Below are 24189 nucleotides of genomic sequence, written 5' to 3'. Positions count from 1 at the left end.
TCACCCAGACATAGGAGATAAGGTTGGTCAAGCATGAACCTGTTTCATAAACCTGTGCTGGCTGGGCCTGATCCCCCGGATGCCATGCACATTTTGTGTGATCTCACCCAAGATGATTTACTCCATAACTTTCCCTGGTACTGAGGTCAGGCTGACAGGCCTATAGTTCCCTAGATCCCCCTTACAGCCCTTCTTGTAGATGGGAGTCATGTTGGCAAGCCTCCAACCCTTCAGTAACTCTCCAGTTAACCAGGAATGCTGGTAGATAGCCAAGAGCGGCTCGGTGGTCACCTCTGCCAGCTCCCTCAGTACCCATTTGGTCCCATGGACTTGTGAAAGTCCAGATGGAGGAGGAGCTCTTTAACTCTCTCCACCTGAATCACCAGGGGTATATTCTGCATAGCATCATGGACTTCTAGATCAGTGCGTAATGTACCCTGAGGATAACTGATCTGCCTATTAAAGGCAGATGTAAAGGTGTTGAAGACCTCAGCTTTCTCCTTATCCTCAGTGACCACATTCTCCTCTGCATCAAGTAAAGCAGGGAAATCCTCCTTGATTCTTCTCTTTTCACTGATATATTTGTAAAAGAGCTTCTTTTTTACTGCCTTGGTCAATCTGAGTTTAAGTTAGGTTTTTGCCTTTATAACTTCCTCCTTTCGTACCTTAGCAACTTCCTTGTAATCTCCCCAACTAGCCTGCCCCTTCTTCCAGAGGGCATAGACTCTCTTCTTCTTCTGGAGTCTCAGCAGTAGTTCCCGGTTCATCCACACCAGTTTTCTTCCCCTACGGATTGCCTTACAGCATTCAGGAACAGCCCATTCTTGTGCCTCTTAAGATTTCCATCTTGAGGAGCATCCAGGCATCCTGGACCCCTTTACCCTTAAGGAGCAACTCCCAAGGGACCCTTGCAACAAGTGTGTTGAACAGGTCAAAGTTTTCCTTCTTAGGATATATACTATCAATAAATACAATCAACCAATCAAAAAGAACACTGAAGTTTCTCTTAAATTTAAGTATCCAGCTTTGTAGTGAGTAATTCTGTATTAGAGTGATAAAATTAGATAACAGCTAGTTGTGTAGCTAGTTGATGCAGTAAACACCAGCAGTGGTGCTTCATGTTGCGGTGGGAATGCATGCTAGAGTGATCATCAATCTTTGGAATGGCTGGCTTGCAGTTAGTTTGAGAGTGAAATAGGATTAAGATTAGAGTTTTCTTATGTACAAGCAGACTGTTAGCTCAAATTATATTGCTACTTTCTTCAGTAATTATGTCAGTCATATCTGCAAATGTTGATGAAATATGGATCTGGTTAACAGCACTAGTACTAATTCTAAACCAAGTTTGTGTATGTTAGTAGTTGTGCAATGAGTAAATATTAATATGTATGTAGGAATCAAAACAAACCCACCACCCTATTTTGTCACCCATAAAAGTTGAAGTTTTAATAATGAAATGTGATGAAACAAGTTTATAATAATTTTATGTATACAGTGTGGGGTTTAAAACTTACTTCTCTTTAAAAAAAAAAACCAACAACTTAAATTTCATCATATACATGTTTTTTCTCTTTGACTAAAACTGATAGCAAGCTAATAAGAGCTGTTGAGTTAAAATGCCAAAAGGAGAATGCTGACTAAATAATTTAAATGGAATATTTTTCATGTGTTCTTAGTGACTATTCTTCTTAAGAATGTAAAATGAGGTAATCGTATAACTCATCAGAATTTGACCTCCACATTCGCTTAATATCATGCAAAAAATTGTTTGCTGGTTGTGCGTCTTCTGTGAGAAGACACTGGCTTTTAGAATATATGGTTTACATTGGAGGTGAGAGATTTCAAATGACAATTACTATCAGGTTTTGTTACAAGAACCATAAGTCAATGCGTATTAAACTTATTGCTGCGGTTATAGCTCAAGAAGTAATTTGTCATTATGCCATGCTTCTTCTCTACTGAAAAACTTTCAGGTAAAGATCTCATACTCCTGCTGTTAGTTGTAAACAGACTTCAGAGTCTTAACTGTGGGCAGATCTTTCCACATACGTGAGCGTGCCAGTCTGTTCTTAGTGCAGGTGGGAATTAGATGAGTCATTAGTCCCATGGAGTAAAGCAGTACCATAACATCAGTAACTGCGTGACTTTTGAGTTCTTCTGTGAACAGAACAGAAAATTGCTTAAGTGCTTGATAACTAGAGTTAGGAAGTGGTAGTGTTTGTCGTTTTCTTTTATTTTCTGGAAACTGCAATTAGAAATTTGTCCAAAATCTCATGTCACCATTCCCATAAACATTAAAATAGTCATGACAGAAGCCTGTGGTCTCAGCTGGGGAGGTATTTAAGCTTGTGCATAGTTCCAAGCATGTGAGAAGTCCATGAAGTTCAGCTGGATTCTAGTTCTCTTATTATCAAACTTCTGATGTGTATGTGGGAGATAACGAACACTACGAAAATAGTAGTTTCACAATATTAACCTGAAGTACTCTCTATCTCCCTTCCTGCTGTTTGCTTTCTTGAGATTCTGAGCTTTTCCAGCTCAATCTATCCTTCCATATTGTTCATACTTTTTTTTTTTTGAGGGAAGATTGATGAAGAATTAAATAATTTGCTGGTATGTTGGAAGATATAGAGTTACAACTGTATTTTGAATGAAGCAGTGTTCTCTTTGCACACTTGGCCCATTAAGTTATGCTTTTACTGTAGTGCTGAAGGGCACTTCTCTAGGATACTTTGCTTTGAGAATGAATGCAGAGTAATAATTAACTGACGTTTTGCTATCATAAAGAAAAGGATGTTTGCATATGTGGTATCCTTGCTATGTAAAAAGGATATGAAAGGGGGGAGAGAAGGTAATGGTAGCCTCACTAATACGGCTTTATTAAGAACATAGCTAAAATAATTTGTCATTTTTTGTCAATGCATAAAGATAAATGGATAGAAAAAGTTCAGAAAGAACTTCATTTTATCTTACAGTCTGTCTCCAGTCTTATGTGGGAAAAGTTCTAGGAGCTTAGATCTTTGGCATTTGTCTATATGAGAGAGATTTGTGATGAAGAGTTCATTACTGTAAAAAAAATGTAATGAGCTCAACTGTTGGAGATGGAAATTTGGGAAGTTTGGATAGGAAATAAGTCACAGTTTTTACATAAAGCAGTTAATCATTGAACTTACTGCACGAGCATCACATCGTAAAACTTAGAAATGATGTTTTGATATATGCAGTACTATATCAAATCTTTGAACTCATCCAAAGTGCTTACGTACCCACCTGACTCTCATAGTATGTTCTTGAGGGAAGAAATGTTGTCTAGGAAACTTCCTTGGCTCCTGAGAAACAGCTTTTTTGCTTTGCTTTAGATCATTTTCAGCTCTTGCCAGTTCTATGTACAGAGATTTTGAATATTAAAGGAAAAATCTGTAAATCTGTAGTAGCGGTGCTTATGAGATGTTGCCATCTGGAGCAGTCCTGAACAATTGCCCTGAAATTAGTTGGAATTCATGGAAAGGCATCCGCTATACCTTTGTAAATATTCATGGTTCATGGTTATTGCCAAGGTTGAAATAGAGCAATATATATCTTGTTGCTTTATTCTTCATTACACTGCTTTCAGCTTTTAATTCATATACAAATTGCAAGTAACAGGCAATTTTTCTTTTTTTGTACAACGGATATAATATTTAAAATATGTTCCTTTAAAAGAAAATAAACAGTGCATGGAATAGTAGGGCCTGCAACTAGCCATTCATGGACATGGTTTTGAGAGGGTTTTCTTGTTATTCAAATAGACATTTTAATTAAACATTTCAAAAAATTGTCATTTTACATAAAAGTTGCTAATTGCCAGTAATCACTTAAATAAAAGTTAAATAGATTATTTACTGAAATTTCACACCTTTAATCCTAATATCTGCTACTGTGTAGTTCAGATACAATAGTGTATGCTGTAACTGTTGAATTAAATTCATATTTGACATGTTTTTGCCCACTCCATTTCAGGTGCAGGACAAATTCCGTTTGGACCTGTCTGATGAAGAAGCTGTCCATTATATGCAGAGCCTAATTGATGAAAGTGTCCATGCCCTCTTTGCAGCTGTGGTGGAGCAAATTCATAAGTTTGCACAGGTGAGATAGCTTCTTGGTGTTTTTTCTGAAAACTGGAAAGTGAGATTCAGAGTGGTAAGTTCAAGACTTAGTCGTTGCTCATGTATTAGTTTTTTTTTTTTCAACAAATTCAAAATGTGATTTTGCTTACAGGACTGGAGAGAAAGCTTTCAGTGGCCCTAGAAAATTCTTTAAAGCACTTAGCAAACATACTAGGTGGGATGCAACTGGTTGCCTTACCAAGGGTAAATTGGTAAGGAGTTCTACAAGAGAAAGTTCAAGAACTCATGTAGCTTTCATTCCCAAAAGTAAATGAATGACGATAGATTTCCTTCCTTCCCTGCTTTTGTGATAATTTCTGAACTGTGTGTTGCAATTGCTTACCTTTATAATTAAGGCAGCAGCTTGCACAGCAGGGTGCATGGAAGGGAACAAGATCTCTGCTCCGAAAACATCCACATTCTCTGCAGTAGTGATAGTGAACCACAGGATACCACCCCCAGCAGCTATGTGAGCAGCTATCCCTGTTATGTTAGACACCTCAAAGCAGGCAGAGTGCCTACAGGAATGCACCTTGGCCTGAGCCCTCTTACTGGGACAGGGAAAAGGACTTCTTGTTTCCAGAAGATGTCAATTAATGGAATATCTGCCTCACCAAGTAAAGGAATGAAATACTGCCTCCAGTAGTTTTAATAATGAAATTTATTCCTGCTACAGTTTATCAGCTGAAATTGATAACTGTGTATATGACTGCAATCCAACTGCAACTCGCAATGATACAAAAAAAAAATTAAATATTTGTGTTGAATGAAGTTGTGCTAACAAAAGTGCTTTTTCCTTAAAGCTATTAAAGTTTGTGTGTATCACAGATTTAAGATTTCCCAGTACTTGAGTATTAGACTCATGAGAATAAATAGATTTGAGAGAAAAGATGAAACTGGTCTCAAAAGCCAGACATTATACTGATATTTTTTGAATCCTTCAGAAAAGTGATCAAAAACTGATAAAATCAGATCCCCTTGGTTTCTATGGCTATTCATATTGCTGATGGAGTTAAAAAAAATTATTCTGCAAATTGAATTTTTACTTTGAAGAACTTCATTTCAGTGCAGGGGAAAAAGTAAAAATGTCACTTCTATCTACCTGTGTATTTTATAAAGATGATCTTTTACATCTTCTGAGGAAAAAAAAAATGTTGGAAAATGAAAATTCTTCAAAATTAGTTGTTTATTATGGATTACTTTGATCATAGTATGTGGAATGGTAATTTCATTAAGTGAAAAATGTCTAACACTTATCTCAGGTTCTTAGAAATAAGTGAGGCCTTTTCAGAGATCCAAGATTAAAATTTTAAAGTGCCTCCAGTATGTGTATAGACCTTCCTTTTAATCACATACAAATAGCGACTTTTTAAGACGTACTTTTTTACTTCATTGGTATTAGGTGACTGCCAGTCTCTACTAAATAATTGTTATTGCATTTGTGAAGCTGTATTAGTAAGTCAAAGTTTATGGATTTGATTTAGTTGACCTTTTCTTTTTCGACTCAGACTTATTTTAGTTTGACCTTTGTTCAACCCTTACCAGTGCTTTTAAAATCACAAGACAGATTTGTCCAGAATACATAAAGTAACCAAGAATTTGAACCGGAGGCTTCTAGACCTAGAACTGTGTTTTAAGCAACAAGCTGTTTTTCATGAGGCTGTGTGTGTAGAGTTTGTGCTGCTCTAGTGTTTGACATCTATGTCCTTCAGCTTTATTTGTTTATTATTTCCTGGGACTATGTGCTTAAAATGTTTTAGCCCTATGTGATGTAGGATTCCTCTGCTCGTTTTGGAGTTCCAGTTATTGCCTTCATTCATATTCTGTAAATAGCTACCATATCAGGCATCCCCTTACAAGAACACTGGATGCTTATTAGTGTTAAGATACAAAAAGAATAGTCACAAATTAATTGGCAGTTGTTAACTGCTAACATTCTGAAAACTGTATTTAAAAATAGCTCATGAGAAAATCCAACAAAATGAAATGTCTAAGTTTATTCTCTTTATATTACAAGGAAGGCAGGACATTTGGTAGTGATATTTAGTACTTCAAAATCTTGTGAGGCTGTCTTCTTTTTAAGTATTTGCTGATAAAGTCTTCAGAATCTGTAAATCGTTGAACAAATGAACAATTAATGCGTAATTGAATTTGCAATAGAGTGGTTGCCTTAGACAGTGGCTAGTTGGAGCTTTCAATTTGTTCATGTACAATACTGCATTGAATTGCTGATGACCTTGCTCTGAATAGTAATAAAAATTGTCTCAAAAAAAAAAAAAAAAAAGAAACAACCTGTGCAGGTTTAATGATACTCACTTAAAGAGTGGATTAGGTCCTAAAACAGCACAATTTTCCATTTTTGAAATGCCCTCAAGCATGGTTTTTTGTTTTGTTTTGTGTTGTAGTTTATCAGTAGTTATTTGTTCTCCTATTGCCTCTGAAATAGGCCTGTAGGGAATCTCTGCTTTCTCCTGCAACACTTACGAGCTTTTTAATAAGGTTGGTTGTTGTAATAGCCATTGTGTATGAACAGTCTGTATGTCACTCTGTAGGTAGTAGTGTTCTTCTGTAAAAACAGTCTAGGTATTTTGGAATCAGCTTGCTACTGTTCTTTTGTAATAATATTGTGCATTGGATTCAGTTCAAAGCTCTACTGTGAAGCCTTTAGTTTCCAGTGTGTCATTAGGTATTTTACAGACCTTATTATGTGGTACTTATTCATAATGGTTATTAACAAACTGTTGTCTTAATGTAAATAAATTTAATATTTAGAATCAGTAAATGGTGTTGTACTGCACTGCTTGAGATGAGAAAAAGTGTGTTCTAATATCATTTGATACTAATAAAGACTAAGTAGCTATTTCTCCCTGGCAAGTCACTTTCATTTTAACATTATTTATTTCTGCAATAGGGGAAAACAATCTCCAGTTCAAGTGACTAACTTCACATTTCTTCCTTGTGAATTTACAACTCAAATCAGTGGTGTTCTGGGATCATATTAAGCAGTGACTTTTAAAAAGGGAAAACTTGGAAGAGAAGAATGTCCCACCTTAAGTGTAGTTGTGCAATTGCAATTGTACTAATGTCTGTTTGGTGTTATGGAGCAAACTCAGACAGTAAATGTGAAGAGGCTTTGGGATGTCCCCAGGCTGTGATCTCAGTGCTGCTACATCCCAGAATTGAGTTGTGGTTTTTTTTTCACTCAAGACAGTGATTCTGTGTTATCCTTTTGGAGGACCCAGTCTTGCATGTCAAAATAAAACATGGAATGTCTGTCACCAGGACTGTGTATGTTCCGTGATACTATTTGTCCAATGTCAAATAGAGTTGGTTTCTGTCTTGTCTGTTCTCCTGAAGGATGTGAAAATCACCTGCCTTTTTAGGCAGTGATTTTCAATGTCTTTCAGCCCTAGACTTCACTTTGCACTTAACTGTGGTTTCTAAGAGTAAGCAAAGGTTGAACAAATTATTTTCTGTGTTGTTTTCTTCCCTTTTAGTATTGGAGAAAATAAGCCTTTTCCGGTGGGTGGAAACAAGTCTCATCAAGTGTTCAAGAATAAAGTTCTCAAGCCTTATGGATTTCACCAAACAGTTCTGGAAGTCAGAAGTTAAAGTCTTGGGAGTGTGGAGAATTGGGAGCTCAGGAGAAGCTTTTTCAGTCTTTATTCTTTGAAGGCTTAAAAACGACCTTTTTTTTAATGAAGAATGTTTATTAATACCATCCTTCAGGCACGGGTACTGTGGAATTTCTTTCTGGTGAAATGTATGAGCCTCTAAGATTGAGGTACACAACTTCCTCCCAGTTCAACTGGAAGAGGCTGGATTTGATGGAAATACTTGCTTATTTAAAAATCAGAATAATTACTGCACTGAATAGATATGTACAAACTGCAGCAGAGAGGTAACTGTTCTTTGTCACAGAAAAACTTGGAATTGGTAACCTCTCCTCTCCTCCTACCAACTTTGTTCCTTGAATAAGTTTTAAATATGGTTTGTATGATCCTTTCTTTACAACCTTGGGCAACATTATCATTTAGAAAGGACAGTCATTTTTTCTCTGCTTCCAAAAATGTTTTTATCTGCTGATAAGTTAGCCAGTAGTAGACAGTCAATTAAAAGATCACTAACCAGCTCAGCAAACATAATGCACAGTGAGCAAGTTCAGTGAGCAGTTCAGTATTTCACACTTTAACTCTATTTTCTCTACAGTGGTTATATATTCTTGGCTCTAATAAAACTCTTTGTTAATACAGTCTTAGGTGTTCTGTATTGTCTGTAAGAATGTTTAGTTTGACATGTTTTCTATGATGTCTCTGTCTCCACATCATCCAGGACTGTGGGAACAGTGTTTGTCTCCAGTAATTTCTGACTCCTTTGATTAGCTACTACCAATTTTGTATTGTCAGATACAAGTCATAAATGTGAAAGCCCTACATGTTTCATGAAGGTAGATTCCAGTCAGAGGAAGATCCTCACGTTGGACTGCATTTTCACTCTGCACACACGTTTCTATTAATGGGAGAGAGAGACATGAAATTGTGCCCTTCAGCATTCATCTAGGTCTTGTTTTTATTTTTTTCCTATAATCTCTGTTGATGTTTCAAGTTGTGAATATAGTATATACTCCCAATACACTACATGATGTTATTATGTGGAATATCAATAATATAACAAAAATCATAAAACCATAACAAGTTGGGTTTGAGAGTGAGGGAAGTGAAATACATTATTCCACCTATTCTTTTTTTTCTGCTCTGCCTGTGCAGTCATGGTTTTGTTTCAATTGCCAGTGCTTCAGGAGCAGAAGCTAACTGACTCAAAGAGTGAGCATGTGTACGTGTATATATATGTAGATAGATAGATAGATAGATAGATAGATAGATAGATAGATAGATAGATAGATAGATAGATAGATTATTACTTTTTTTTTTTTTTTTTTTTGTGGAGTGGGAGTTTGTGTTTAAAGCAGTAATCTACAAAAGGTTTCACAGGGGAGGATAAAAAGGAGACTGCTTTAATGTAAAGAGTCATGCATCCTTTTAGTAAGAAATGTCCCTGTTCCTATAGACAGTTGCGTGACTTTCTTTTTGTGTGCAGTCTAAAATAAGCACTTTTGCAAGAGCTTGGGGGAATAATAGCTTTGAAAAAGAGGCAGAGGAGCAGAAAATGGGTATCTTAACACCTCGTAGTGTCCTGGTAGCAGCAAAGAGAGGTGTTGTTGCCTAATGGCCTGTCTTTTGTAGTCAGCAGAGGTTTTACTTACATGACCCAGTATCGTCAGTCGATGATGAAATATAGTGGTTATTATGAGGTAGCTGAGCACGTACATTTATGGTATCTTAAGGGAGTCACTGAAAACTTACTGCAGGTGGATTGTGTTAAGATAGATTTTTGTAATCCCTTCAGTTGATGTGATGGTTCTTTGTAATAGTGAAACTGCTTGAAGTACAATATTAGTTTCTTCCTGTCTTTCCAAACTTCCATGATTTAGAAAAGGCTTTGCCTTGAAGGGAGAAATCTCACTTTGGAAAGGAAACTACTGAAGCCCAACTTGTTTCTAGAGTACCAAGCAGTGAATTGGTTCACCTGCATGGCTGGTTTCTAAGCTGAAACAGCTGGCATGCTGCTTGGAGAGGAATTTGTAGCTCATCTTCACATGTGTTAAGTTAAGCTGATGTATGTGATCCTTTCCAAAGTGGGTTAAGCTATAGGGCAACAAGATGCTTGCATTCTGAATGAAACTTCACCACAATTTGCAAATGTAACAAAATCAGTTTGAATTCCTTCACTTGACAGAAGTGTGTTATTCCTAATTTTTTCCCCATCCCCCTCTTCATTCTGAAGGATCAGAAGTTGGTAATTTTGCAGAGTTCTTGAGGGGAGGATGATCAATTCATAAATAGCAGTATGCAGAAAGCAAAGTATTAATAAGAAAGGATTCAGACAATGTGGAGTGCTCTGGGATTGTTTCTTCCATGGGCAGTTTGTTCAGTATTCTTCACAGTTCTCACAGTGATGCCCAACAGTGGTACTTTTTCTGTCATGTCAGGTGTTCAAACACTAATTGGAAAATGTAATGGATGGATCATTGTCATAGTTTTATGATTTTTTTGGTACTGGTATTCCACATCGTAACATCATGTAGTGCATTAAGAGTTAAAGAGCTAATGCTCCAGCTCTGTGGATCATCGATAGTTCCAGGTATACCTGTCTCAGAAGAGAAGAACTCCATTCCCCAGAGGACTTTGCGATGCTTTGCATTTTTACATGTTTACGCTCAGAGGGAAAGATAAAAACTGTCTTTGGTCATGGGACTCTCTCTTTCCTTTGGGATCGACTCAGCAGTGGGTGCTCACTGCCGTCCACCTTCAGTGTTAGCGTAAGGCCTTCAGTTTATTGGACACTCTCTCTTGCTCATTTTATTTCATTTATTAGCTTTAATGACAATTATATTGTATTACATTGTGTTATTTTGCTTTCCGATATCTATTTAGTAAATTAGCTTTCCTCCTCAGATCGTTGCCGCTGTTTTGTTCCTAGGCTCATCTCCCTTTTCCCTTTCCCCCTTCCCCTTTCCTGGGGCGTGGGTCCGTGGGTCCTCTGCACCAATCATCACGGAACCGGGCTGAACCTGCCCGTAAACCAGTGACATTTTTGGCGCCTAACATGGGGCCAAACCAGCTGCCTTAGCCGGGCAGAGACATACTTTCAGAGTGAATCTCTGTCTCTTGTTAGCAGGCTTATCTGTACTGCAGGTGCTGTACGGCAAAACGTGACCTTGAAGTCCAGGCATACTGCCAGTTGTTCTGGGATGTTTGTAAAATTTTTGGGTACTGCTAGGTTATTTTAGTAAAGAAAAAAATGTTTTCTCTTTAAAAATTGCTCTTAAAGGGACTGCATTTCATTGTTTTTTCCCTTGTAATGCTTCAAATCTACTGGCACTCTTTCCCTGAACACCAGCAAGATCCTGAGAACCTAAGCAGATATATGAGACAGGGATGTTGCGGCTCAGACAGATCTGAGGAGGCCCAAATTATTTGGGGTATGGCTTATGCCAACCGGACCTTATTCAGTACTATCCAAGAGAGGCATAGAGTTTCTGAAATAGAGCGAGAGAGTCTCCGAGCCGAAAGGGATAGTATCCAGATCCAGAAAGAGTCTTTTAGCTGACAATCAGACTCTCCAGTCCAATTTAGCCAGTCTCCAGTCCAATCAAGATGCTCCCCAATCCAACATGGACACCCTCCAGACCAAGCAAGATGCTTTCCTGTTTGAGAAAGCCCTCCAGATCGAAAGATATGCCCTCCAAAATGAGCGAGATGCCCTCCAGTTCGAACTCAACATCCCTCAGTCTCAACAAGATGGTCTCCAATCTCAGCAAGATGCCCTCCAACCTGAGACACCCTCCAGTCCAAGCAAGATGCCCTCCTGTCTGAACGGTACTCCTTCAGAACTGAGCGAGGTACCTATCAGCCACAATAGCCCCTGCCCCCCAGCCAGGTGGGGGAAAGGGATAATAGAGTGTATTGGACTGTGTGGATTCAATGGCCTGGCACATCAGAACCACAAAAATACAAGGCACTAATGGACACTGGGTCGAGTCACTGAGGGACAGAATCATAAGTTCATAAGTTCATAAGTTCATAAGGTTGGAAAGGACCTATAAGATCATCTAGTCCAACCATCCTCCTATCACTATCTCTACCCAACTACTAAATTAAGTCCTTTAGCACCTCATCTAAACGCTTCTTGAACAGCGCTAGGGATGGTGCCTCAACCACCTCCCTAGGCAGGCCATTCCAGTGCCTGACCACTCTTTCAGAAAAGAAATGCTTCCTGAGGTCTAATCTAAATCTTCCCCGGCGCAACTTGTGGCCATTCCCTCTCGTCCTGTCATTACTTATCAGGGAGAAGAGACCTACCCCCTCCTCACCACAACCCCCCTTCAGGAAGTGGTAGAGTGCAATAAGGTCTCCTCTGAGCCTCCTCTTCTCCAGACTGAATAATCCCAGCTCCCTCAGCCGCTCCTCATAAGACTTGTGCTCCAGGCCCCTCACCAGTTTTGTTGCCCTTCTCTGAACACGCTCCAGGGCCTCAATGTCTCTGGGGTGACTGGGGGTTCCCAAGAGTTAACCACGTTGGAGGCTGAAATAAGCCTCACTGGTAAAGACTGGCAAAAACATTCTATTGTGACTGGCCCAGGGGCTCCATGTATACTTGGTATTGATTACCTCAAAAGGGGATATTTTAAGGATCCCAAAGGGTATCGATGGGCTTTTGGAATAACTGCTGTGGACACAGATAACATTAAGCAGCTGTCTGCTTTGCCTGGCCTATCAGAAGATCCGTCTGTTGTGGGGTTGCTGCAAGTGGAGGAGCAACAGGTACCGACTGCTACAAAAACAGTGCACGGACGACAGTACCGCACCAGCAGGGATTCCTTGCTCCCCATTCATAACCTGATTCGTCAGCTAGAGAGCCAGGGAGTGATCAACAAAACTCACTCACCTTTTAACAGCCCCATGTGGCCAGTGCATAAAGCCAGTGGAGAATGGAGGCTGACGGTAGATTACCGTGGCCTGAATGAAGTCACACCACCACTGAGTGCTGCTGTGCCAGACATGCTACAACTCCAGTACGAACTGGAGTCAAAAGCAGCCAAGTGGTATGCCAACACTGACAATGCTAATGCCTTCTTTTCTATTCCATGGCCACAGAATGCAGGCCACAGTTTGCTTTCACCTGGAGGGACATTCAGTACAGCTGGAACCATTTGCTCCAGGGGTGGAAGCACAGCCCAACCATTTGCCATGGGTTTGTCCAAACTCCATTGGAACAGGGCAGTGCTCCTGAGCATCTGCAATACATTGATGACGTTGTTGTATGAGGCAATACAGAGGGGAAGTTTTTGAGAAAGGAGAGAGAATAATCCAGATTCTCCTACAAGCCGGCTTTGCCATTATGCGAAGCAAAGTGAAAGGGCCTGCACAGGAAATTCAGTTCCTAGGTACAAAGTGGCAAGATGGACGTTGTCACATCCCTATAGATGTGACTAACAAAATCACTGCCATGTCTCCCCCACAAGTAAGACAGAGACCCAAGCTTTTTTGGGTGTAGTGGGCTTTTGGAGAATGCATGTTCCAAACTACAGTCTCATTGTGAGCCCTCTCTATCGGGTGATGTGGAAGAAGAGTGATTTTGTATGGGGCCCTGAGCAGCAGCAGGCTTTTGAGCAAATTAAGCAGGAGATAGCACGTGCCGTGGCTCTGCGGCCAGTGCGGACAGGACAGGATGTAAAGAACATTCTCTACACTGCTGCTGGAAAGGAAGGTCCCACTTGGAGTTTGTGGCAAAGAGCTCCCGGAGAGACCCGAGGCTGACCCCTTGGATTCTGGAGTCGAGCGTACAGGGGGTCTGAGGAGCACTACACTCCAACTGAGAAGGAGATCTTAGCCGCGTACGAGGGGGTTCGAGCTGCTTCCGAAGTAATCGGTACTGAAACGCAGCTCCTTCTGGCACCTCGACTGACAGTGCTGAGCTGGATGTTCAAAGGAAAGGTTCCCTCCACCCGTCATGCTACTGATGCCACTTGGAGTAAGTGGATTGTGCTGATTACACAGCGAGCTCGGATGGGGAACATCAGTCATCCAGGAATCCTAGAATTGATCATGGACTGGCCTGAAGGTAAAAACTTTGGAACAACACCAGCAGAGGAGGTATCACGTGCCAAAGAGGCCCCACCATATAATGAACTACCAGACAACGAAAAGAGATATGCCCTGTTCACAGATGGGTCATGTCACATCGTGGGTAAGCACCGCAGATGGAAATCTGCTGTGTGGAGCCCCACACGACGAGTTGCAGAGGCCACTGAAGGAAAAGGAGAATCAAGTCAATTTGCAGAGGTAAAGGCTGTCCAGCTGGCCCTAGATATTGCTGAACGAGAGAGGTGGCCGGTGCTTTATCTTTACACTGACTCGTGGATGGTGGCAAATGCTTCATGGGGGCAGTTACAACAATGGGAACAAAATGGTTGGCAACAGAAGGGTAAGCCTATTTGGGCTGCTGAACCATGGAGAGACATTGCTGCCCGAATAAAGAACATGGTTGTAAAGGTGCGCCATGTAGATGCTCATGTTCCTAAGAGCCGGGCAACTGAGGAACAACAAAATAACCATCAGGTAGATCGAGCTGCCAGAGTTATGGTGGCTAAAGCAGACTTGGACTAGCAACACAAGAGTGAAGTATTTCTAGCTCAGTGGGCCCATGACACCTCGGGTCATCAAGGAAGAGATGCAACATATAAGTGGGCTAGAGACCGAGGGGTGGACTTAACTATGGATGCCATTGCACAGGTTATCCATGACTGTGATAGATGCACCACAATTAAACAAGCCAAGAGGATGAAACCTCCTTGGGGGAAAGGGCGATGGCAAAAGTATAAATACAGGGAGGTGTGGCATGTTGATTATATCACCTTGCCATGATCTCGCAGTGGTAAGCATTATGTGCTCACCATGGTGGAAGCAACCACTGGGTGGCTTGAAACATATGCAGTACCCCATGCTACCGCCCGAAACACCATCTTATGGCTCAAGAATCAAGTCCTATGGCAACATAGCACTCCAGAAAGAATTGAGTAATCCAGATAATGGGACTCATTTCAAAAATTCTCTTGTTAATACTTGGGCCAAAGATCATGGCATTGAATGTGTTTATCATATCCCCTATCATGCACCAGCTTCTGGTAAAATTGAAAGGTACAAGGGGTTGTTAATAATCATATTGAAAGCAATGAGTGGTGGAACATTTAAGCACTGGGAGAAGAATTTGGCAGAAGCCACCTGGTTGATCAACACTCGAGGATCTATCAATCGCAATGGTCCTGCCCAATCCAGCTCTCTACCTACTGTAGAGGGAGATAAGGTCCCTGTAGTACATGTGAAGAACATGTTGGGAAAAGCAGTCTGGGTCCTTCCAGCTTCCGGAAAGAGCAAACCTGTCCGGGGAACTGTCTTTGCTCAGGGAACCAGGTCCACATGGTGGGTGATGCAGAAGAATGGGGATGTTCAATGTGTACCACAAGGGAATTCGATGTTGAGGGAGTACAGTTGGTAATTCCATGTATATACATATGTATATGTTGTGCGTGTGTGTGTATTTAATGCATGTTAACCATTGTTCTTCTATATATATGTAGCATGATGTAGTGATGTGGAATAAGGGGTGGAATGTCATAGTTTTATGATTTTTTTGGTACTGGTATTCCACATCATAACATCATGTAGTGCATTTAGAGTTAAAGAGTTAATGCTCCAGCTCCATGGATCATCGATAGTTCCAGGTATGCCTGTCTCAGAAGAGAAGAAGTACTCCATTCCCCAGAGGACTTTGCGATGCTTTGCGTTCTTACGTGTTTACGCTCAGAGGGAAAGATAAAAACTGTCTGCGGTCACGGGACGCTCTCTTTCCTTTGGGATCGACTCAGCAGTGGGTGCTCACGGCCGTCCGCCTTCAGTGTTAGCGTAAGGCCTTCGGTTTATCGGACACTCTCTCTTGCTCATTTTATTTGATTTATTAGATTTAATGCCAATTATATTGTATTACATTGTGTTATTTTGCTTTCCGATATCTATTTAGTAAATTAGCTTTCCTCCTCAGATCGTTGCCGCTGTTTTGCTCCTAAGCCCATCTCCCTTTTCCCTTTTCCCTTTCCCCCTTCCCCTTTCCTGGGGCGTGGGTCCGTGGGTCCCCCGCACCAATCATCATGGAACCAGGCCGAACCTGCCCGTAAACCGTTGACAATCATACAAACAAACATTCCACAGTGTCAGAAAAATAAAATAAAATAAAATAAAATAAAACAGATTCTTTTTAATTCTGTCCTTGGTCAATAAAATAGGAAGATTATTTTGTTCAGTGCTTTCCCCAGTGTTTTTTTTTTGTTTGTTTGTTTGTTTGTTTTCACTGGAAAATGGACTATAAAGTTAATTTTCACTAAAGGCTTTTTTCCTGCCATGCCTGTTTAATGTAACATCTCCGACTGATTAGAGACTGAAGGACCCACATTGTGAAGAGAGATGTTTTTTTTTTTTTGTTTTTTTTTTTTTTCTGGCACAGTCAAATGTAAACAGCTTCCTAGCTGAGGATGGAAATTAATTAGTAAGTCCACCGTGCTGCAGTACGGTTGGTGCAATTCTCAATACGTGAATAGAATGGGAGAAGCACTCCCTGACAGCAGCCCCATGGAAAAGGATTTAAGGGATTCTGATGGATGAAAACCTTGACACGAGCCATCAGTGTGCTCTTGCAGCCTGGCAGGCCAGTGGTAACCTGGGCTGCATCTAAAGAACAGTGGCCAGCAGAGAGAGGAGTGTGATTGTCTCTGCACTTGTGAGGTCCCATCTGGAGTTCTGTGTCCAGTTCTGGGACAGCAGCACAAGAAAGATGGAAAGCTCTTGGAGCAGGTCCTGAGGATCCAGAGAGTTGTTGCAGCCCCACAGTGCTTGAAAGGAGCTTAGGAGGGAGACCAAATTTTAACATGGGCAGACTGATAGAATATGAAACCAGAAGGAAGGGAAGAAGGTTAGATTAAATGTTAAGAAGAAACTTCTCTCAGGTGGTAGTCAGACACAGGAACACGATTCCCAGAGAAATTGTGGATACTCCATTACTGGAAGTGTTCCAACGCAGGTTGGTTGCCGCCCTGGGCAGCCTGACTGAGTTGTTGGCAACCTTGCCCACAGCAAGAGGTTGGAACCAGATGATCTTTAAGGTTGCTTAGAGCACTGTCCAGCCTGAGCTCGAACACTTCCAAGGATGGGGCCTCCACCACTCCTCTGGGTAACCTGTTCCAGTGCCTCACCATCCTTATTGTGAAAAAAGCCTGATGTCCAACCTAAATATCCCCTCTATTGGTTTGAAACAATTTCCCCTTGGCCTATCACATCAGGCTCTGGTAAAGAGTTTGTCCCCTTCTCTCTTACACTCCTCCTTTAGATACTGGAAGGCTGCTGTCAGGTCTGCCCTCATTTTTGTGACCCTCCTCCGGACGCACTCTTAATAGGTTCACATCTCTCTGCTGTACTGAGGACTCCACATCTGGATGTGGATGTACTCCAGGTGAGTACAGTGCAGAGTAGGGAGTCAGGATCACCTCTTTAAATCTGCTGAGTACACTGCTTTGGACATAGCTCAGGATACGGTGGTTGGCTTTCTGGGCTGCAATGGCATACTGCTGGCTCATGTTCAGTTTAGCATCCACCACAGTTTTTCTCTCATCCAGCAGGCTTATCACCTGTTCATAAGAAGGAGATCAGTTGGTCAATCAGGACCTGGCTTTCATGAACCCATGCTGTCTGGGCCTGATCCCCTGCTTGTCCTGCACATGCCATGTGATCTCACTCAAGATTGTCGTATCCATTATCTTCTCTGAGATCAAACTGACTGGCCTTTGAGCTTTAGGTAGAGTAACCCAAACTATTCCATGCCTGCATCCAGGTACAGAGAGGTATCTTACCCAGCAAGTCACAGCTCCCTAAGACAAGGGATACTTTGCTACCAGTACAGGGAAAGGGCTTCTTTTTTCTCTTCCAGTACAAACTGGATTGTTTTTCTCCCTTATCTGGTGATGTCAACTGCACTCACTCAGTATTGTCTACCTTTCTAATGCTGCCTCATTGTCAGCTGACATAAGAGGAACTAGGAGAGGTTCCTGACATGAGCAAAACAGGTCTAGTATCAGCCTGCATTCCCAGAGATAGTCTTCTGTTCCACCTTTTTATTTTTACTTTTCCCTGCTGAGTCTTTCTTGTGTGGGTAATTTTCACTTCTGGTGTTCAGGTCTGATATGCAGTAACTGACACTGATACTAAGTTTTTTGACCCAGCAGAAGTGAAGGGGGAGACAGCTGATGCTGCAATTAATCTCATCCATTCACTGAACCAAAGGGCAAGGACAACACTGTACATGGCAGGAAGCTTTCCTTGCAGGAGTGATTCAGCTGAGGTTTCTGACCAGATCCTAGCAAGTCTTTACTCTGGAATTAAATTTGGTTTCTTTTTTCAAGGGAAAGTACAGCAACAAAGATTGGTATGAAGGATGAGATCTTTTCAGAGATAAAATATGTGGCAGAGAACTGTCTACCGCAAGAAATAATGAATCAAGGGGAAAACAGTGTTGTCATGTGAAGTGGAGGTGCCATGTCTTAATCTACAAATAAGATGACAGATTTTGCCTCCAGTTTGCTTCATGTTTGATGGATGCTACTTTTGAAATGAGAGTCAAACAGAACTGTTACAGTTCTGACTGTGTCTTTCATTGACCATTGGCCTTGAAGACTTTTCACTTTATGAACTTCAATTTCCCTCTGAGCTCTGTAAACTTGGTGGTGCAAACCCATTTTTAGCTTCTCACACAAAAGTACCATAGCTTGGGGCTCTAATTACAGACAGATCTGGGAAGTGCCATTATAATCTGCCAAGCAGCAAATCGTTTTGATTGTGTTTTACATTCTGCCTTGGTTTGCTGGCTTGTTATTTGTTCCATACTTTAGAGCTGAATGATGCTGGAAGAAATGTAATTGCTAGAACTCATGTTCCTGTCAAACATTGTTTTGTGGTTCTCTCCATCTTAGAAAGTTGCAGTAAGAAAACAGAGAGAGTGAAGCCATTTCTTTGCTTTTATTAACAAATCCTACAGTTCCAAATCCTAAATTGTTTATACAGCAAACTAAGATGATTGTGTTTTTCAGCATAAGCAAGCAATAGCCAGAAGACACATTGTCAGGCCTTTTTATCAGCCTCCAACTTTTCTGCATGCACATCATCCAGCTTAATGGGTACCCAAACCTGATTTAATATGCAGCGATAAATTGTTATTCAATAATGAGATATAGCCAGAAGGATGGCTTGAGGCTGTACAGTTTTTGTAGCTTAGCACGGCATGGATTGTAAGTCGGTGTGAGCAAGGACAGCTGAGAATTATAAGTTCCAAGTTTCTCGCAAAGCTACACAGGAAGCTTTAAGACATGTAAATCAACATACCCACCGTTCAGTCTTACATCTTTATTGTGTAGGTGTGCAAAAGCCTTTGCATATGTTGTTCTGCTATTTCATTAATTTATGTAGTGCATGTTAATATCCCTAGTCCTATACCGGCTAATATTCCACAATAGCAGTTTTACTTTTGAGCCTTTTGCTAAGTAATAAGACTTTTTCTCTTTGCTTCTCAGTTTTTTACATTACTATGTAGCTTGCTGCCAGGATCTCATCCATCATGCCCTTCAACACCTACAAGTGTTCACCTGAAGGGATGTGGCATCTATAATCTCTCTGGGAAACCTTTTCCAGTGTCTCACCACCTTTTGAATAAATAATTTTTTCTTTGCCTAAATTTCCTCTCTTTTAGTTTAAAGCCGTTCCCCCTCATTCTATCACTAGGAGGCTGTGCAAAATGATAGTATTCCTCTTATAAGGTACATTCACATGCTGAAATGATGCAATGAAGTGCCCTTGGAAGCTCCTCTTCCCCAGACTGAACAAGTCCATCTTCTTTCTCCTTTCTTCATAGGAGAGGTGCTCCAGCCCTCTGGTCATCTTTGTGACCCTCCTCTCGAACCACTCCAACAGCACTGCATCCTTATGCTAGAGGCCTCAGATCTGGACACAATACTCCAGATGGGGCTTCACAGTGACAGAGTTGAAGGAGAAAATCACCTCCCTCACCTTGCTGTTACCCCTCTTATGATGTTTGATGGTGTGGTCCCCCTGCCCACAGCTTCTGTTTGAACAACTGACTGCACCAACATGGGTATTGACCATTTCATGCAACATAATGTAGTCCTGGATGCAGCTGCCCTGAGCTTGCTCACTGCTGGCTAATGTTAAGTCTTTCATCTACCAGGATCCCTAAGTCCTTTTTGGCAGGGCTGACCTCAGTGAGTTCTACTTGCAGTATGTGCACATATATGGGATTGCCTTGACACAATGGAATGTCCTGTACTTGGTCTTGAAGATTGTTAGGTTCACATGGGTCCATTTGGCCAGGTCTCTTTGGATGGCACACATTCCTTCAGTTGTATCAGCTGGACCACTCGGTGGTGAGGTAGCTGGGCTTCAACAGTGCTTGCTCTGACCTCTTGATTTCAGTTTATTTGTTTTGAGATAGAGCCTTTAATGAGTTGCCTAAATTTAAAGGTGAACTCATACTGACACTGCAGGTGTTTGGTTTTTTTTTTTAACATCTTGAGACTTTTGTGGACTACTCCCCTCATATTTTATTTAATTCCTTAAAATCAAGCATGATTGAGGTGGGGAAAGAAACTGTTTTTGTTTTTGGTTTTTTAGCCTAAAGAAATTAAGAACAGAGCTTTACTTGAAAGGAATTTGAAATCATTAGAGTCTATTTCTGCTGACATAATAAAGAAATAATTGATCACAGTGCTCTGTGGATATCATGCAGCTGATTACTGTTTCATATCCAGCCTCCTTGAAATCCTTTATATCTGGCATTTGAGAACCAAGTAGTTCTTCTTTCATGTGTTCCATCCATTTGTGTTGTCTTCTCTTGATCACTTTGAAGCCATAAGCTCATCTGAACAAGCATCATGTCACTGTGTTTGCAAAGTGGTTCTCACTTGCATGCCAGGAAGATCAGAGAAATTCTATAGCAGAAATAATTATGGAAGGAACTATTAGTCCAAGCTAATTAAAAAGAACATGTAAATGGATATAAATAGGACATGTAAAATGGATGTTTACAGTTAATTTGGTGTAAAAATTAGAAGAACCCAGACTCATTTTCACTGGTACCCAGTGCAGGGCAAGAGGCAATGGATACAAATGGAAACACAGGAAAATCAATCTGAACTCAAGAAAACATCCTCTTTCATTGGGAGGCTAGTCAGACTTGAGGACAGGTTGCCCATAAGAATTGGAAATCTCTGTCAGTAAAAGTACCCAAACCCAGTCATCCTTGACAGCATGCTTTACGTGTCCCTTCTTGAGCAGGAAGGTTGAACTAGGTGCAATCAAGAGGCCTTTTTCATCCAAGATGATTCTGTGAAAATTTGTAATAGTGCAAAGAAGAACTGAAACAGAATGGATTTTGTTTGTTCTCTTAATGTACATACAGATGGTATCAAAAAGAAATCAGTGCAACAAAGGTTTGAAATGAGTGAAAGGAAGTGGCACGTAATTGAACTGTGTAACTCTTTATGATTGTGTTTTGTGGATGCTAAACGGCAATTAGATAAATCTGTGGAAGAAACATCCATCAGCGTCAGTTAAACATAATATTACGGAGACTTCTTGAATTTACTGAACCTGCAAGCCATTGGAAACTGAAATACTACAGCAGAGGAATGTTAATATGTTGCTGTTCTTCTCTTTTCTCCTGGCTTTTGTCACTTTTTAGTTACAAAGATGTTGTTGCACTACACAGCTGACCATCAATGGTCGTATGTTTAGAAGTATATAATACATGTCCATTTTGTGATCCCTTTTCACTACAAATACTCTGATAGAAGTTCTTAACATGAGAGACATTGCTGTCTATCATGAACAGAGTATACATCTTGAATGTAGACCCTCTCTATTTGCAGAGAGGGCTGATCTGAATAAGAAGGTTCCATTTTTTTTATGTGATTTTGATGAATATTGTATTTGAAGACGTTTAAAAATTGAAATTAAAGACAGATGCAAAGAGTTCCATACCCCAAACCATTGTAGTATAAGTGAAAACGTAATACTCCTTTCAGAGGCTTGAAATAATTCTGAGTTATATAATAAAATGATTTAACAGTGTCAAGTCTGTCATAAGGTACTGGGTCTGTCATGCAAAACATAGAGGGATGTGTATTTATTAGGAGACTGAAGATTTTCCAATTAAAACAAAAAAAGAAAAACTATTTCTATATATATATGAAATATCTAATGAAGAAATGGTTCACCATCATTCCTAGACAAAATAGTAAAGAGCTTAATTTGCGTAAGACAGAATGCACACACTCTGTAATGGATTAAAATAAAGGAGACCAAACTCTGGTAGCTATTTTTGGTTTTGCTTACAATAAATAAGGAAATACAAAACCATCTACTGTCTTATCATAGTGCAGGAAAGGAGAAGTCTGGATAAGAGAGTTTTTTGTTTTGCTTTTTGATGAAGAATTGTGTATTCAAACTGGGGAGAAAGCACATGTGAAGGTGTCAGGATTTTGTGCCCAGAATGTGCACAAGGTTATAAATCTTGTAAAATTAGGCAAGGCAGGAAGTAACTGAAGTCTGGGTAAGAAAGTTCACTCTTGAAGATGAGAGCAGCTGTAACTGCCTTTGAACTAACATCAGTAGGATACTGTGATTAAATAGATGTTGTTTATAAAATGCTGCTGGTCCCTGTGGAGCAGTGTCACGGTGTAATCCGTGACAGTGACCCAAGGGAAAACAGAGAAGGGAGAGAGAAGAGAAAAAGAAAAAAACAAACTGCAGTGGCCACGCAGCCGCCCGAGCAGAGCTGTGCGTACCAGGGGGAGGGGAAACAGCGGGAATAGATGGGTCTACAAAAAAAACCAACCAACCAAACAAACAAACAAACAACGGCACAATTTGAGAAGGAACGGTAACTTTACTAAATATAATTGAACAATTGAGGGAGAAATGAAGTTTCCAAACCAAAAGCTGTGAGCTTACGTTAAGGAGGAATGGCAGGGGAAGCACACGTGCTGAACCTCCACGGCAGCCCAGAGCAACGCGCCCAGGCAGAGCGCCGCCTGCATCCGGTGCGGAGCTCCGCCCCTCTGCTGCTCCCACAGCATTAACTCCTTCACTGCTGCGTGATGCTCTGGTGTGGAATACCAGCATCAAAACCACAAAAACACAAGCAGTGATTAGGCTCTCAGACCAATTATATGTCTATATTGGTTTAAGACCAGTTTTTCCTGTTTTTGCCTTCATTGCAAGCTGTTGGAGTGATACAGTGAAAAGGAGGAACTCCGGGTTACTTACCTAGAAAAACAGTTATTTTTGAATAGGAAGAGCCCCATGGGATATCAGCATCTGTTACTTCCTCCAGGTTCATTTAGGGTAGCTCAGCTTTTTTTTTAATTATCATGTATATCGGCCCTGGGTGAGTACTGACCTGCTATGATGGCAGCTGAGGCTGCTGCTTTTTTGTGCCTTCAGGCTGTTATGAACTTCATCTGGAGAGCTGAATGCAGCTGTAAGTGTTTTAAATCCCTTTGTCTACGGTTTGATTACTTGCTCTGGAGCTATCTTGTTCAGTGAATTAGTATTAGAAATTAGAAATAGTATTTGCTACAGAAAAAATAATAATAATAATAAAAAAAGATCCAGAGTAAAAAGCTGTGTGTTACTCTACTCTAGATTCTTTCTACTCTACTACTAGTCTACTCCTGAATACCTCCAAAGGTCTGGGATTCGTCTGTAAGTTGTGTCATTGTCTCTAGGAATGTAAAAGAGACCTCCATCAGAAGGAAATTACTGCCTACAAGTCACACAGAGTGACATGAATAGTGGGATGCTGTTTTGAGAAGAAATGATCCAATGGTTCAGCACAGGGACCAAAGTGAAAGGTTTATTTAATTATGTTACCACCTGAAGGATGAGGAAAACTCACCTGTTCTGTGGCACAGAATTCTTGTTACAGATCTTGCTCAGTAGCTGTCATAGAATCATGGAATCATAGAAGGGTTTGGGTTGGAAGGGACCTTTCAGATCATGTAGTTCCAATCTCCTGCTATAGGCAGGGACATCTCCCTCTAGACCAGGTTGCTCAAAGCCCTATCCAGCCTGGCCTTGAACACCTCCAGGGCATTTACAACCTCTCTGGGTAACGTGCTCCAGTGTCTCACCACCCCCACAGTAAAGAATTTCTTCCTGATATCTATCATCTTCCAATTTAAAACCATTTCTCCTAGTCCTCTTGCTACATGCCCTCATAAGAAGTCTTTCCCCTGCTTTCCTCCAGTCCCCTTTCAGGTAATGGAAGGCAGCAATTAGGTCCCCCCTAAGACCCTTGTCTTCTCCAG

The 24189-nt window shown here is 40.7% G+C and overlaps 1 protein-coding gene across 2 annotated transcripts in view; it reads left to right on the top strand.

Moving 5' to 3' along the window:
• The window catches only part of PIK3C3 (phosphatidylinositol 3-kinase catalytic subunit type 3), a 66479-nt gene extending 58082 nt beyond the window's left edge, over positions 1-8397 (top strand). For both annotated transcript variants that reach the window (XM_065748877.1, XM_065748876.1), the window contains 2 exons: positions 4000-4125; positions 7643-8397. In XM_065748877.1, coding sequence (XP_065604949.1) covers positions 4000-4125; positions 7643-7657 — 141 coding nt within the window. In that variant the 3' untranslated portion in view covers positions 7658-8397. The remainder of the gene's footprint in view (positions 1-3999; positions 4126-7642) is intronic.
• Positions 8398-24189: the final 15792 nt, after the last annotated feature.

Source organism: Cyrtonyx montezumae, unplaced genomic scaffold (genome assembly GCF_038088225.1).
Source record: "Cyrtonyx montezumae isolate F1298 unplaced genomic scaffold, pur_monq_1.0 scaffold_54, whole genome shotgun sequence".
Lineage (NCBI taxonomy): Eukaryota > Metazoa > Chordata > Aves > Galliformes > Odontophoridae > Cyrtonyx > Cyrtonyx montezumae.
The sequence above is the reverse complement of the archived record's forward strand: the minus strand, read 5'-3'. Positions and strand labels throughout refer to the sequence as shown.